The sequence below is a fragment of the Myotis nattereri genome, assembly GCF_964212035.1.
Source record: "Myotis nattereri genome assembly, chromosome: 5".
Classification (NCBI taxonomy): domain Eukaryota; kingdom Metazoa; phylum Chordata; class Mammalia; order Chiroptera; family Vespertilionidae; genus Myotis; species Myotis nattereri.
In genome coordinates, this window is record NC_138080.1 from 48171236 (window position 1) to 48188638 (window position 17403).

Sequence of the window (17403 nt, forward strand, 5' to 3'; positions counted from 1 at the left end):
TCTTTGATGTTAGACCTTCCTTCTAGAGAAGTTATGTCATTATTTTGTTATAGGTTTTCTAAGCTTTTACACGTTATTGCTGAAAGCATTATTTGCAATACACGCTTACCAGGATGAGCATAAAATAGCGCTGTTGCCCTGCACGGTAACTTTTACTCTCTTTCCCTTCATTCTCAAAAAAGGAAATGTCTACCTCAGAAAATATAACACTGCATCTGCTTTTTTCAAAGAATCACAAATGTCAGTGTTTTATTACAATGTTTTTTAAAAAAATGACTCAATATCTGCTTGGTTAATGGTATAAGGATATGGAAAGGAAAAGATTTTCCTCTGAGTTTCCTTTTGATATTCCATTCTGATACTCATTACTTTAATACACACGAAGGGACTCTGAAGAAATAGAGACTTGAAAAATGATAAATTCCTTGCTTTAAACATTGAATACGAAGAGAAATTGCAACTTAGAATTGTTTATAAAAAGGCAGACTAAGTTGTCTTTTCTTATTTGATCTCACTTCACATGCTTTCTACTCCATCCCATCACTTTCAAAATAATGGGGAGCACCAGCATGCGTTTGAAGCAATGGGAGAACACACAAAACATTGGTATGCACACGAAAGCACTGACTGAACTCTCAAAGTTTAAAAGGTAAGAAGTTTATTCTCCTTTTATCAAGCAATGTCTATAGACGGAGCATCCACATGGTGTAAGCTACCAAAGGAGGATGGGTGAGACAGACTTACATTAAATCATTAGGAACAGACACTTAATATGGTTCAGGTTCACAAGGGAGGAAATTGCTAGAAAGGAAAGCAGATAAGTAGAAACATAAGCTGATTTTGTTGTTTATTAAATCTACCTCCCATAATGTTTCCTTAAGCTAAGAAGAAATCTACTGTATCACACAGTTCAGGATGCTATATACACGTAAGATATTACACACTATAAAATTTCAGGTTTCTAAGCAGTTTTACACAATTTAAACTTGAGTAAAATTTGTATTTAAAAAAGACCTTATTGGATTACCTTCAGTATATGGAGGTCATTTCAACAGCCCATTAGCATTTTTAGCAGCAACAAAGCAAAAGTAAGTAAAAGGTTCTCAAAACATGTAAGCTATTACTTTAAGCCTAGATAATGATCTGCTTATTTCAATAAACCAACTCTCTAGTTTTAATCCACTTCTACTGGCCTTATTTTTACCTTTAAAAATGGATTTTTTATTTTTATTTTTTTACTTCTATGCAGTGCCTCAAATAAGATTAGTTAGGTTCTGAACTACAGCACAGAATTAGTGAGTGGGTCATTTAAGGGTGACGTAGGAGTTTAACAGAAGTCACTTAGGAAAGTTGTTAAAGAATGAAGTTTTTGATGGGTTATATGTAAATAGTAAAGGCAATGGTGACATACATTTTTACTCACCACTGTGGAGTTATCCCCTCATTTCCAATTTTTAAACTAATTCTCCTAAAACACTAATATTCATCAGTTCTCTAGCCAGCTTTTTACTCTCTGGTGTTAATTTTCCTACATGTTTTACTCTAAGCAGACAAAAATAATGCTTCTTCTTTAAGAAATGAGAGTTCCTGCTGATGCAACACTGGACTACATGAAAAAAAACCTATTTTACTATTAATAAACGTTTGTAAGCAGTTGACATCCCAGACAAACTTGCACTATGAACATAATGCACTCTAGTAATTGAAAGCAAGATGAGTAGAGAATACATTGCAAACATTTTACCATAATGATTTTTTTTTCCTCCTTCCTTCCCCATTTTCCATAGCAAGCTGCAGATTATACAGTGAGTGTCAAATAGAGTTTTGTCACCTGTATAGAACCTAGAAAGGCTGACTTTTGCCTCCAAATGAAATTCCATTAAACAAATAACTGAAGGCAGGATTTAGTGCAAGAGATGTTAAACATTTCTCTTTTAATGACAAGAGATTTATAGTGATGAGTGTTCCGTATGCAGCTTTTACCCTTCCTTTCCCTCTTGTGACATTCCCTCAAGGCACAAAAGATTTTAAACAGTGAATGGGACAGAGTATTTTGAATTGAGAATTTTAAGTTTCCCCAATACCTTTTATTTCTGGTATAAGCATACCAAAAAAAGGACAGAAGAAAAACAGATAAACCACCCTTAACATAAAATGGGGCTGAAAGTCATCTGAAATTCCCTGCAGTTGAGTTATTTTTTTTAAGTAGTTAAATTCCTATTTTGTTGGCTTAAAACATAATTATAGATTTGAGTCTTGTGATTAATATATTTTCTTATTAAATAATGTGTTAAAAATTTCTAATCAACTGATATGACTAATTGTGTATCCCCCCCCCCCCCAAAAAAAATCCATTTTGTTTGGGACAATCGAGTTAACTTGAGTATGAGTAGGAGATAAACTTGAAAAAATTAAACTGTAAATTTAAACAATGACTTAAGTGCAATGTACTGGAAAACTCTTCATTCAATAATTATCTAATAGGGCTCCTAGGCATCTCCAACCCAAATAACTGTATTTCCTTTTCCAACTTCAGTGATCTCACAGTTTAGCTTATTGAGTCGTCCATCTAGTATAAAGAGAGAGTCCTTGGAAGGTGTCATCAGGTATTGCCCAAACAAGCCACTGTCCTGGATTTGCCTGTTCTTCCGGTTCCAGGGCCATTCTTCGGCCTTGAGTGGCTCCTTAAGGCTCTTTATCATCTTGACCTTTCCAGAGGAGAGCTCCACAAAGAGGACGTCTGTCTGTGTGCCGGAGCTCCCGTAGATGTTGTACTGATGGGCTTCCGTAAAGGACGGCTGAAAGGCCAGGTCCGATATGTGCAGATTCGTGTGAATATCAAAAGCCTCCTGGATTTCGCCTCTGATGGTAATGTACTGGACCCTCACAAGACCTTTCACGTCATTAATGCTGACAAGATAGTGTCCATCTGGAGACACATAGGGAGTGCCCGTCACATCACTATTGAATCCAATGACTGAGTCGGTCACACTGTCCACTATGAGCTGTGGCGGAATTGCTCCGGTGCTGTCTGGCTTGCAGCCAACGAAGTAGTATCCTCCCAGGTGTGAATATGCCAGCGATTGAGGAATACACTTATAAATCTTCAAGTTAATTGTCTTGATGTATGACATGGTCTCAAGGTCAATTTTTTGTAGCGCAGCTTCATCTTTATGAAGAATAAATCCAAACCTGAAAAAAGAAAAACTGAAGTTAGTCAGGAAAATGAAGACTGGCTACCATAAAAAGAAGCACCGTGGACAGTGGGAAGGGCCATCACAAGTCCAGGTGTTCACTGCCAGGCTGTGCAGCAATTTGTTTCTTAATTGTCTCCGAGTTCACCTTTAAATTGTGCTTCCATCCTCCTTACTCGAGGCCATTACAGCCAAACAATTATAATCCATGCCGTAGAAACCAAAATAATGAAAAGTAGTATATCTAGTCAATTGCAACAAAAGAGGCTAAAAAAAGTAAATGTTATTTTGTATGTCTCTAGACCTTTGATATTGAACAAGCTTGGTTAACTGCGATAAAAGGCTTGACTATATATCTATTTCACTCACTTCATTTACTCCTTATGATCTCCTAGTAACTCTGACACATAACTATTTAAATAATTATTGGTATCTTTTGCATTTTAATTAACCTCAAAGGACTATGTTAATAGATGTGGATTTATTATTTTTTGATACAGAACTATTAGACTTCTGTATATTACATTTTAGAATCACCTTGATTACCTCTATGATCTTAACACTTGTTTTATTATACACTTTAAATACTAGTTACATTTCTCACCCTTGCCATGTTTATATTGTTATTGTTTTTAATGATATACCTGCAATGTATTGGTTGTCTTATATTGAACAATGATGAACTTTGGAGATTTGGGGCATTTTTCTATTAAATTCAATTAAAAATTAAATAATTAAAAATGTTTTTGAGGACATCTTTAATTACATTAATGCTTTTACAAGTGTTTCTTCTGAATACTGGCTGAAAATGATTAAAATCCCTATGGCAAGGGTAAACATATTTTGAAACCCTTACCTATACCATTGGTGGCTTCCTACCAAAAATAAGTAAGTTAAATAAGATAAAATAAGATAGAAACTACTATGCAATATTATATACAAATTACATATTGGCCACTAGAAATGTGAAGGGCTTTTATTTTTATTAGTAGTATTGAGTAAAGCACTTTTTAATCATATTCAAAATATATAAAAATATATTTAATTTTTTTTAAAAAAAAGATCCTTTATTAAGATGTCATATATGTACTGAGCAACTGCTCAACACATAGCACTGGGAATATATTGAAGAACAACATAATTCCCCTGCTTATAATGAGTAGAAATTTTGAGTGATAAAAATTGAAAACTGTTAGTGACTAAAGCTTAATTATAGCATTATGCTATACTACTACTTAATTTAGTAACTATTACTTTTTCCATATTTACTTGCAGTATTTTAAAATACCATTTACTACTTCTGGCTTATATCTGGAACTTACTCTTTTCCTGTGTCCTTAATAACTGTGTGTGTCTTCAGTGAGCATAGCTCATACCATAAGTATTAAAGATAAAATTGTGTCCTGATGACAATGGAATGAAGAAACATATTAACAATTACTTCTAAATGTTCCCATTGAAGTATTAATGCACACTGAAGGTTATAAATGCTACCTAAATATTAAAGAATTTAAGAAAAAATTCAAACTGAAAACTGAATCCCATTCTTTTTGTCAGCATCAAAAAATATAAAATCCTAAATATCATTATCTACTCTCATACTTGTATTAATAAATAATTAACTCTGACTATGGAAAATGAATGCTATCCCATCAATGAATGGGCAGTCATTACAAATATGTAGGTGTGTAGATATATGATTGTGTCTATCATTTATGAAATTATGAATTATGATCAAATATATTGTCTTTTTTCTGTTATACATTGTAAATGTGCTCAGAGGCACAAGCAGTAATATGCACATTTAATAAAAGCAATAAGCCAATCAAGTTTTGGCATTTCAGTTCTCCTCTTCACCTTGAGTTTTCCAGTCCCTTTGGGCAATGGTTTTTGAATGCTAATGAGGAAGAATGAAGGCGACAAGCTCTAACTACTCTTGAACTATTTTAACTCTGATACTAAAGAATGCACTCAAGTGGTGATACAATCCAGCTTCTTTTGGAGGTAATTAAAATTTTAAAAATGGTCCCGTTAAAAATGCAAAAGCTACACGTGGGGTGATAAAATCACATCTACTTTGGTACAGGCACTGCATGCTACTTTAGGACTGGAGATCTAGCTAATAACCTGATGCATGAGAATGCCTTCAATTTTTCACCACTGATTTATTGGGTAGGAAGTGGTGTCTCTAATTCAAAATTTCCCTCCAGTACAGATTGATATTCAGAAATCTCCCACTGTTCATTAGTCTGTGATTAATATTTACAGGGCTCTCAACTTTCATGCCTGCTTAGTATAATAAAATTCTGCATAGTACAAAGCTTAACATAGTTTGTCTAATATTTATCAGGATGTGTATAAGAGGTTGCAGATTAAGAGATGTGAGTTAAAAGTTATTCTTGAAATCATTTTACTAGAAAAAACATCTCAAGTAACGAAGTGTGACTGTCACTCGGTGGCATTGCTTGGATTTGTTGCTAGATTTGGTGAGCAGGGTGATAGCATTTTTTCCTCCAATTATTTTCTTTTTCTGAATGCTTAGGGGAAAATAAATGTTGTAGACAATTAAACAGACATAAGCAGAGCAAGGATGATGGGCCAGGTACAGAAGGTCTTCAGTGTGGAAAGCCCGAGGTACCCAGCAAGGGACAATCAATTGTTGGGTGAGGCCTCGCCTCAGGGTGACCTTTCCTCCCCTAGCACCTAGCATATCACTGGTCATTAGGTTTGGACCCCCTGACTTTTCCTCCCTAGAGATACCATCCAGGCCTCAGTTCTATTTCAGCTCCAGGCCCAGACGGCAACAAAACCAGCCATGGCTGAGGTCAGGACCAGCTGCAATAAATAATGACTCCCTGCCCTGGGGCTGATCAATCACTCAGTGGAGACCACAACCCTGAAAGGACACAGGAGGAAAGCTGCTGAATAATCTATTAAGATCTTCCCCTGGGACTTCCCCTAAAATCTCCACCCTAAAAACTCTTGGGATTGAAGATCCAGTGGCTCTCCCTCTAGGAGGCACAACTGTGTTTTCCCCTGACCCCTCTGCCTCCCTGCCCTAGGCACGCTTCCATTAGTTTCCTTACTCCCATGCTCTAAGGGGCCTCCTTTACCTCTATAACTTGTTTCCTAAGCCCATTTCTTCTAGAAATGACTACTTCTCCCCCTAATTTACCAAATAAATGTTCTCTTTCTATTGGGTTGGGTCTTGGATCTGAATTCTTTCCTGGCCAGAACCCAAGTGCCGAGGTTGCTGAACCCAGGTTTGGTCTGACCCCTCCCACCAGTCAGACACCTAGTGTCTCTCCCATCGCCTACAACAAAAATAGTTTATTATAAAGTTTATAAAAAGGCTCAAATTTAATTACTCTTTTCATGCTTTGAGGTGAGAAGCTGAAATGATTCATACACAGAGAACTTGTTTTTGATGAAGTAAGGGCTTTCAATCTAGGTTGATTTAGTTTCAAGATCCAGTCTTTTTAGTTTGTTTTTAATTGTTTTTTGTTTGTTTGTTTGTTTTTTAGGGAGAGAGAGAGAGGAAGGGGGAGGGATAAAGAGATAGAAACATCAATGATGAGAGAGAATCTTTGATTGGCTGCCTTCTCACGCTCCACACTGGGGACCAGCCCCTAACACAGGCATGTACCCTGACTGGGAATGGGACTGTGGCCTCCTGGTTCTTAGATCAATGCTCAACCACTGAGCCACGCCGGCCAGGCATTTTTTAAATATATGGGACCTTACATAATGTCCTTGACTTCCAGGAGTTTCCATTTTCTCATCAGCAGGAGGAGGATACTTCAAGGATGAGAGTAAATGTATGTTGACTATCAGCCGAATAGTAGATCCTCAATAAATAAAACTTGTCACTGCGTTATACCTTAAGTAGTAGTGTGGTAAGCAGTTAGACAGAATGAACAGAGCAAGGGTGATGGGCCAGGTACTGAAGGTCACCAGGGTGAAAAGCCCTAGATGCCTCGCAGGGGATCACTGTAGGGGAAGCACCTCACCCCCTAGGCCAGTGATGGCGAACCTATGACATGCTTGTCAGAGGTGACACGCGAACTCATTTTTTTTGGTTGATTTTTCTTTGTTAAATAAATGGCATTTAAATGTGTAAAATTAATATCAAAAATATAAATCTTTGTTTTACTATGGTTGCAAAGATCAAAAAATTTCTGTATATGACATGGCACCAGAGTTAAGTTAGGGTTTTTCAAAATGCTGACACGCCGAGCTCAAAAGGTTCGCCATCACTGCCCTAGGCTGACCTTTCCTCCCTTAGCATTATCTCTGGTCATGTGGTTTAGACCCCCTCCCTCCCCCCCGGACTGTTCCTCTCTAGAAATAACATCGAGGCCTCAGATGTATTTCAGCTCCTGGTTCAGAAAAAGCAGCAAAACCAGACAACTGACCCCCTCGGCTGACCTCAGATCCAGGTGCATTGAATAATGACCCCTGTCCTGGTGCTGACCAGTCAATCAGTGGAGACCTAGACCCTGAAAGGACACACCTGGAAAGCTGCTGAATACTCTACTGAGATCTTCTCCAGGGACCTCCCCTAACATCTCCACCCTTAGAACCCTTAGCATGGGGACCCCTCACACGCTCCCTCTCCTGGAAGCGTGCCCAAGCCTTTCCCTTCCCGGCTACATCACCTTTCCCTTCCTCACTCCTAAGCTTCCAGGGTCCCTCCTTTACCTCTAGAACTTGTTTCCCAAGCCCATTTCTTCTATGAATTACCTCTTCTATGTGATTTTCCAAATAAATATTCACTTAGTACCGAGGTTGCTGAACTCAGGTCTGGTCTGACCCCACCAGTCAGACACCTGATGCTGTCCCCACTGCCCACAACAGTACCATTTCCCCATTATGAATCAAATAAAATATTCCCTATGTTACAACCATGGGCATATTATTATTATAATCCATGGATGGGAAAAAAATTACCAATTTTTCTTTTTAGTTAGTATTCCCACAATGTTAAACATAAACATATAGTGTTACTCAAATGTGGCTGCCTTTTCCCATTCCTAAATGCAACATTAGTCAATAGAATTCACTTATTTTAAAATTTTGCTCTCACTTGTGCCAACAGGATCTATGCTCTGTCCACATCTTAGCCAATCATCAAATCTCCCACAGTGTTAGTGTTAAAGAATAGTAACAACTAGGAAAATTCCAAAACAAGCTGAACAGGGAAATTGAGACAGATAGTTAAACAGCAGGTTGCAGCCACCTAGTAAATCCTATCTTCCCTAAACCAAGGATACTTAAGAGTAAATGGTTTATACTTCTTCTCCCCAACCAGAGGATAAATAGCTTAAATCACCCTACCCAGGGATAGGAACAGGAATCTAATTGAGAGCCATTTGACAGCCACACCCAAGGGCAGATAAATTAAGAGAATAAATCTCATTTTGGTATATCAGCATAAAGCTGGTGAATATTCTATTGATCTGCCCCCAAGACCTCCCCTACTAGTAAATGCCCAGCCTTTAAAACTACTGAAAATTAAGGTCCCTGTGTGTTCTCCCTCCCCACAGGGAGCATACCCATGCCATTCCCTCCCCCTGCTCCTTCCTCCTACGGCACATATCCCCTAACTGCTACCGGACCTCATGAGACTTGCAACCAGAAGAGCAATGGGCAGTAGTAGCTCATTCCAGGCTAACACCCTGAACCTGTCCCCAAAGCCCCTTTTTTTCCTGACTTCCCAGTGAGCCAGAGCGGCCCACTTAGGCTCTCCTGTTGCTTATTCTTTTTTAAAAAAATATATATTTTCATTGATTTCAGATAGGAAGGGAGAGGGAGAGATAGAAACATCAACAATGAGAGAGAATCACGGATCAGCTTCCTCCTGCACGTCCTGGTACTTATTCTATGCTCTTCCTTATGTCACTGTCCTAAGTATATTTTTGCTGCCGTCAATAAATTCTTGCTTGCTTTTCTAAACACTTTGTCTTTTGATTGAAATCTTTCCTTCAAGAAGACAAGAACCGAGGTCTCATGTCTCGCCCATAACACTCTCACTTAGTCCCCAGATGGGTCTGGTCACACAGAGTCCCCAGTTTTCCAGTCACTGTCACCCCAAGGCAACTGCCATATTGTTCCACCCCTGTTCTGCTTTCAAATATATCACCTGATATGCTAATGAAGGAATCTCATGATTGCATTTAATGGCCTTTATGATACCCCAAAGGTTGGAGTGAAAGAACCCTGTAAGATTTGCAGAATAACTACTATTTTCTCTCCTGAGTCTTAATGTAATACTGCCTGCTCCCAGGGTCCCCCATAGATTCTTACCGGTGAGTTTTCATTACCACTGACTTTTAATATTTAACCACTGAGGGTCGATCCCCATATTAGAAGCTGGGGCAGGTGCCATGTGCTACTTCTCCATTCCTACATTATTTCTTAATTCAAATCCTATCATCTGCACTTCCCCAGATTTTAAAACAAGTCTTTCCACGTATATTAATGGATGCAAATGGGAAGTAGTGAGTGGAGATTGGGTGTATTTGAGCATAGGGTTAGCCGACACTCTATCCTGTTATTAAAACAACATTGCTGCAATTTACATCTAAAAAACATTTCCCCAAGCATTTCTTATGTCTCACTTGTAGAAACCATATTCTTTGAAATAAAATTCCAGAAAAAAGAATATGAACAACCTAAGGAATTAGTTGTATTGAAATATCACTTGTGAAAATCTATATTCAAATCTAGGGTCAAGTAGTTAGTGTTTCATAAATAACAGTGGGAAGGATTATTAATATCTTGTTTTACTAATTGCATTCTAAGTATCTTGTTTTTCCAATTGGAAGATAAATGCTAATTGGGTAACAAATTAAAATTATAACCCCCACACACATTAGTACTATATAAACCCACACATACAATGGGCTCTTGAAATGGCATCTTCCACCGTGTTATAGCTGACAGAGTTTTCATAGACACAAACCATAAATCTGACACACGCCATCATTCACTAGTTTATGAATCCCTTTATATTTAGTTGTTTTCTATTATCCTGGACTGACCCTTGTAAGATTGAATGCTGTTCCTACTCAAGTACCAGAGGATTTAGTTTTATCTGAACTTCACATAAATAGCTCAGTAAAACATACCTGTTCATAAAGAGTGATCACATCCATACACAGGAGAGGGGCATCCCAGAGAAACAGAATTGACACATTTAGTAAAGATTTAAACTTAGAGCAAGGACACTTTCTGAATAGTCTTAATGCTTAGATGTGTTTGAGAAATGATAGTACTTGGATGTTTTCTCTTTTCAAACATAGGTTGAAAAAGCTACGATGAATCAGAGGACACCCTCTTACCTGACTTTTATATTATAGAAATTCTATATTAAAGATTTTAGCTACATTACTTCTTCCTTACTTTCATTTTTAGATTTATTTTTTCTAAAAAAAAATAAAAAAGAAGGAGAATGTGTTTATGAACACTAAATTCCCTAAGTTCTCCCATTTTGGTATCCTATCCCTTTGATATGTGGGGATTTTGTTTCTTCTAGAGAAAATTGAGGCATGAAGGCGTAGTTTAATTATAGTATATTCAGAATGTCTAATTGCTTTACAGACTTAATATAGTGTCCAAAGGTCTGTCCCTTCTAGTGATTAACTGCACATACAGAAAAGCAGATTAAGAATTCTGTACACACCATATACATATACCCTGACTGACAATGGTTCCACGTAAGATTTTTTCCACTTTACAATGGTACAAACCACATGCACTCGGTAGAAACCATAGTTTGATTTTGAATTTGGATCTTTTCCGGGCTAACAACATGTAGTATGACACTCCTCGGTGCTGGGCAGCTACAGTGAAATGCAGATTCCAATCGGCTGTGCAGTTACAAGGGTAAACAACCAGTGCTCTACCGTGCAGTGTTAAATGCATTTTTGACTGATGACATTTTGAACTTTTGATGGATTTATCCAGGTATAATCCCATTGTAAGTTGAGGAGTATCTGTTTACAACCAACCATATTTCAAATACCAAAGTTCTTTATCTCTTTTCAAAGAGTGTAAGAGCTTAGGGAAAAGACTGACAACTATGCCTTAAAATGCCATTTAAAAAACTGGTTGCTCTTTTTAACTTAGTTTTCAGATTCATGAAAATCTGAAAATATCAGCCTCCCTGATCTCACCCATTTTTCTGATTAGGCTGTGTTTTATCAAGAAGTAGATAAGTGAATCAGAGGTCATGTAGCAGAAACGGAGTTAGTCAGTAGAAGAATGGAAAATAATTTGAGTACTAAGGTAGATAGAGGAAATGAAGGTAAAACAAAGGCAAGGACAAATTTGAATCTATTAATTGCTCAGAAATATTATCTCAGTGTCCATGTATACCTGCAAAACAGAATGATGGATGAAGAAAATATTTCTATAAGGAACCAGGTTTGGCATGAATTGGATTCTATGTGACAAAATTCAGTAATTATTCACAACCTAGTATGTTCAGTGTACTTTGTAAAACCTTATAAAGGAAGTGGAAAGGGAATAAAAAATCCCTACTCTTAAGGTAATTATAATCAAGTAGTGGGTACCTATAATTGGATACCCTGACTTTTAAAGAATGTTTAGAGAACATCTTCAAAGATTAAAGAAGTGATGGTTATAGCTACATCCCTATTTTAGCTACTAGTTCACATTTTGTTATGCTAAGCTTTCACTTGAAGACAGAGCTTATATTAGTCTGGATCCAGAAAGAAAATAAATTCCAATTAGAATAAGTCAAAGAGGATAAAATAAAAAGACTGTTTACAGAGAAATAGGAATTGTTCACAAGGGATAGTGCTGTAATATGAGGAAAGTAATAATAAGGCTGTTGTCCCTGCTGTGCCCTGGGAGGAAGGAGCTACGCCGGGAGGTGTCTCTTGGGAGGAGCTATGACGTTTGATCTCAAGAAACAGCTAGTCTCCCACAAATCACCAGGCAAGTTGAGGGATGGGGTTTATAGACTCCAGTCCCATTTTCCTTCGTCATACAAATCCCTAGTCAGGCTTCTCATTGCGAAACCAACCAGAAGCCATATTACTCGGCTCTCTGGGACAGCAAGCATGGTAGAGAAGGGTGTAGTGTGAATCTGGGGATAAAATTCAAAACATCAAGAACAGATTTCCCTGGCCAAAAAGTCTGAATATCTCAAGTCTACTGAATATACAAAGATATGTGGAGTGAGGGTTATAAAATACACATTTAGTTTCTAGTTGGGATCATTTGACACGTCATAAAGAAAAATTGTGGCCGGAACCGGTTTGGCTCAGTGGATAGAGCGTCGGCCTGCGGACTGAAAGGTCCCAGGTTCGATTCCGGTCAAGGGCATGTACCTTGGTTGCGGGCACATCCCCAGTGGGAGATGTGCAGGAGGCAGCTGATCGATGTTTCTCTCTCATCGATGTTTCTAACTCTCTATCTCTCTCCCTTCCTCTCTGTAAAAAATCAATAAAATATATTTAAAAAAAAAAAAAGAAAAATTGTGTACTTACATGCTGGAAAAAGGAAAATTCTTGATTATTTATTTATTTATTTATTTACTAGAGGCCCGGTACACAAATTCCTGCACCAGTGGGGTCCCTCAGCCTAGCCTGCAGGATTGGGCTGACACTGGTTCTCTGACATCCCCTGAGGGGTTCCAGAGTTCAAGAGGGTGCAGGCCAGGCCAAAGGACCCCACTGGTGCATGATCAGGGCCAGGGAGGGATGCACGAGGTTGGCCAGCTGGGGAGGGACGGCAGGAGGTCTCCAGGGCTTGTCAGGCCCATCTTGTTTAATCCTGATCAGCTGTCGGGGTCCAACCCCAGCGGGTCCAGGGGTCCCCAAAGGCGTGGACAGAGTCAGCGAAGAAGGAAGGACACAGAGACAGTGTTCAGTTGATCAGCAGCCTAGCCAGGATCTCCAGCCAGGATCTCTAGCCAAGTTCTGGTCTGGATCTCCAGCGAAGTTCTGGTTCGGATCTCCAGCCAGGTTCTGTGTCCATGTTCTCTTGCTAGGTTCTCCAGGTTCTCCAGCCAGGTTCTGTAGCCATGTTCCCTCGCTAGGTTCTCCAGCCAGGTTCTGTCCAGGTTCTCCAGCCAGGTTCAGTCACCAGGTTCTAGTCAGGTTCTCTTGCCAATTTCTGTAGTCAGGTTCAGTCCAGGATCTTTTGCCATGTTCTTTCCAGGGAAGTTCTTCTGTCTGTAGGTTCTGTGTAGGTTCTGTCTTCTTAGTTCTGTGTTCTAAGCTCTGTCTTCTAAGTTCTGAGTCTTGCTGTCTTGTTACATCTGTATTTATACCAGTTGATTCAATCCTATCAATCTCTATTACAAAGGTTAGGGCGTTTCTTATCTCCATTCCAGGGAGTAAAGATTATGTAGCTTAAGCATGATTGTTCGTAGTTAAAGTGATTAATTACCCTCCTGGCACTTAGTTGAGGGGTTTTATTCCCTCCCTAACTTCAGGGGAAAATCCCTACCTGGGGAAACAACCTTTCTCAGAGACCTTGGTTAAAACACATAGTGCCAAGAAGGTGAGCAAACATATTAAGAACAGCATGCCATATATGCCAGGTCCTTTGAAACAGGAAGGATGGACCGGCTCCCGGCAATCAGCCAGACCCCAGCAGCAAGCTAACCTACTGGTCAGAGTCTCTGCCCCCTGGTGGCCAGTGCACATCATAGCAAGCAGTTGAGCGGCCTTAGCATGCATTAGCATATTACTCTTTGATTGGTTGAATGGACAACAGGGCGACCAGACACTTAGTATATTAGGCTTTTATTACATAGGATTTTTACCTGAGATAAATTTTTCTTTAAATAGCATTTTCTTACTTCTGGTAAAATATTTTAAATAACTGCTATGTAGTGAATATTTATACCCTCCCTCCTCCTCACGCCAAATGTATATATTGAAGTCCTAAAGCGCAATGTGATGGTATTTGAGGTGGGCCCTTTGGGAGGAAATTAGACCATAAGGGTAAAGCCCTCATGAACAAGATTAGTGCCTTTATAAAAAGAGAAGTGAGAGAGGTTATCACGCTCCCTCTGCAATGTCAGGAGACAGCAAGAAAATGGCAGTGTGCAAGCAAGGATGAGGGTCCTCATAGTACCCCACATGCTGGCCCACTGATCTTTGACATCTAGCCTCCACTTAAAACAAATTTCTGTTGTTTTAGGCACACAGTCTAAGGTATTTTGTTAAAGCAGGCTGAACTGATTAAAACAGAAACTGGTACCAGAAGTGCGGTGCTGCTGTAAGAACCATCTCAAAGTGCGGAAGCAGTTTAGAGCTGGGTAAGAGGTAGAGGCTGAAAGGGTTTGGAGGTGCATGCTAGAAAAAGCCAATTTTTCCACGCAGGAGCCACTCAAGGCAATCCTGGTGAGGGCTCGGAAATAAAAGAGGAGAGCTGGAAAGAAAGCCTCCATCTTCTTAGAGAACACACAAGTAATCATGGCCAGAATGTTGAAATAGGGATGGTAACGTCCAATGTGATGAGATCTCAGATGATTATGAGGAATCTGTTACTGTAAACTCGAGGAAAGGCCATTCCTTGTTATAAAGTGGCAAAGAACTTGGTTGAATTGTATGAGTTTTCTAGAGTTTTATGGAAAATAGGACTTGGGAAGAATGAAACTGGATATTCAGCTGAGGAGATTTGCAAGCAAAGAGATGAAGGAGTGGTTTGGTTCCTCCTGGCTGCTTATCATGTAATGCAAGAAAAGAGAAATGAATCTAAGAAGAGACTGTTAAGCAAAAAAGACACAGGACAGAAAGATTTGAAAAAATGTCTAAGGTTGCTATACAAAACTTTCCTACAAGGTGGACTGCAGCATTCTAAATGCCAAAGCTAGTCTCTGCTTGTCCCACGTTTGTTTACATCTTATTGACATAAAGGACTCAGGAGGCCAAGCCTAACGTCAACCTGGAAGGAGACTACACAGAGGCATTGATGCTGGGAGATACTACAGTATTGGTAGAACAGAATAAAGATTTCATTAGCAGACTCATGTCATACATGACAATAAAAAATGTAAAATTAAAAAAAGTATTCTACATCAGTAGAAAAAGTATAGACTACATAATATATTATATTGAGGTAATCAGCTATCTAATAAGAAAAAAATATTTGTATAACTCATTTGTTACACAAAATAATATCTAGATAGATGAAAGTATTCAAATTATAATAATATTAAAAGTCAGCATGAAATAAACGTATTATAACAATATTATAACATTAGTATTTAAATATTGGGAAAGGTGAGACCTTTTAAGCAAGATACCATGTTGTGTAAGTTAAAAGGTAAAGCTTGATTAAAGGTGAGTACACTTTAAAAATAAAGAATGATTAATGCAATCTACAGAATGAACAGAAATAGAATACAAAGAGATCAATAGTCTTACTGTAAAATAAATTACTAAAATAAGAAAAACAAAGGAACTGAAAAGAAAAATTAGCAAGCAAACCCATGGCTATTCCTTACAGGGGTGAGCATTAATGGCCTATGAACATCAAAAGATTCAAAACTTCACAAATGAGTAGGTGAAAATAAATTAAAGCTTAAAAATGAGTTATTTATTTTTACCAATCTATTGGTAACAATAATAAAGTGTGTTTAGATTAAATACTAGTAAGGATGTGATTAAATATGTTCTCTTACATACTACTGATGAAAGCATAATTGTTTTAGGCTATTTGTTAGAATAATTTGTTATTATCTCTGAAATCAAAATATGATTCTGATTTAATGAAGCAATCATATCTTGCAGTATCTTCCCTTAATCAATGCTCATAAAATAAATACAAGTAGCATGCACAAGGATATTCATTCAGCACTGACTATGAAACATCCACCAAGTGAAATTTCATAGTGCAGTTATAAAAATGACAATGTGTTAGTAATGATACAGAGATATCTCCCAAACTGTTCGCTTTAATTTAATTTTTTAAATATATTTTTATTGCTTTCAGTGAGGGAGAAGGAGAAAGAGAGAGAGAGAAATGATGACAGAGAATCATTGATCAGCTGCCTAAATATCAAAACATTGACTAAGCTAAAACTAATTAGCAGCAAAAAAGGGTAAAACTTGCTGACAAAGTCTAACTCAATATAGCACTGATGATATAAATTTTTCCCTGCCTTGTGGCATATTTGAATAGGAGTTTTACAACATCCTCAGTCCATCTTTACTTTTGGTTAATGGTTAAAAATAAAATAAAACATAAACATCTCATAGAAGACCATAATAGTCATTCGATGTAGAAACAAAACAAAACAAAAACTATCTAATTTAGATTATTTACCTGAAAGAATTAAAAATAGAAATACATATTCAATGTATGCATTTAGAGATCCTCTGAGTCTACTATAAGCTAAGAGCTATACTTCTAGACTCCTTGGTATAATTCCAGTGTTTAGTTCAACGGGGTAATTTATGTATCATGGTACTATATATAAGTCAGGTGTTTTTAATCTTTTTACCCCACATTTATATATGAAGACAACCTAGATAATTGTCTAATATATCTAGAATTCATTAGTTAAGCTCATTAAAAAGGAAAGAGAAAATGTTTCAGGTGAGGAAGCAATAAAAGCAAGAAAGAATTCAGAAAACAAATAAAAATGGAGACTAACAACACACTAGCATTTCCAGAAAAACATTAACTGAAAATTATTTTTTTTCTGCATCTGGAAAAAATTAACAGTCCTATTATTTCCTTCTTTTAAGTACTGATATGAATTCTAATTTCAAGCAAGAATATTCCAATGCAGGTTCCTAATGATTGTAAAATGAAAAGTTATGTTTTGCAATCAGGGGATTTGAGTACTGGTCTCCTATGTACTAGTTTGTGACATTTTGAATAAATTACTTTACCTGAGCCTTTGTTCTCTTCTTTGTTATATATTCTAATAATTCATTACCAGTGAAGATTAGGGAAATACATGCGTGAAACTCTGATATATTGTAGGTGCTTAGTAAATTATAGTTATTATCATTAATGATAATTACAGGATGGCAAGAAAACATATTAAAATTACAAATAATGCCAATATCAGTCACTGATTATTTTCTTTTTTAAAGAAATTAGATCATCTCCTTGAAAAAGAAACATGAACACATTTAAGAGCTACGATTTCCCCCTTCAACAGGTTTCTTGACTGTTCACTTCGTTCTCAGGCTCACATAGCTGTTTTGGCTTT

At 37.6% G+C, this 17403-nt stretch overlaps 1 protein-coding gene across 2 annotated transcripts in view; it reads right to left on the reverse strand.

The window, feature by feature from the left end:
* Window positions 1-636: 636 nt before the first annotated feature.
* FSTL5 (follistatin like 5) overlaps window positions 637-17403 on the reverse strand; it is a 594131-nt gene continuing 577364 nt past the window's right edge. For both annotated transcript variants that reach the window (XM_081091744.1, XM_081091745.1), the window contains exon 16: window positions 637-3192. In XM_081091744.1, coding sequence (XP_080947870.1) covers window positions 2490-3192 — 703 coding nt within the window. In that variant the 3' untranslated portion in view covers window positions 637-2489. The remainder of the gene's footprint in view (window positions 3193-17403) is intronic.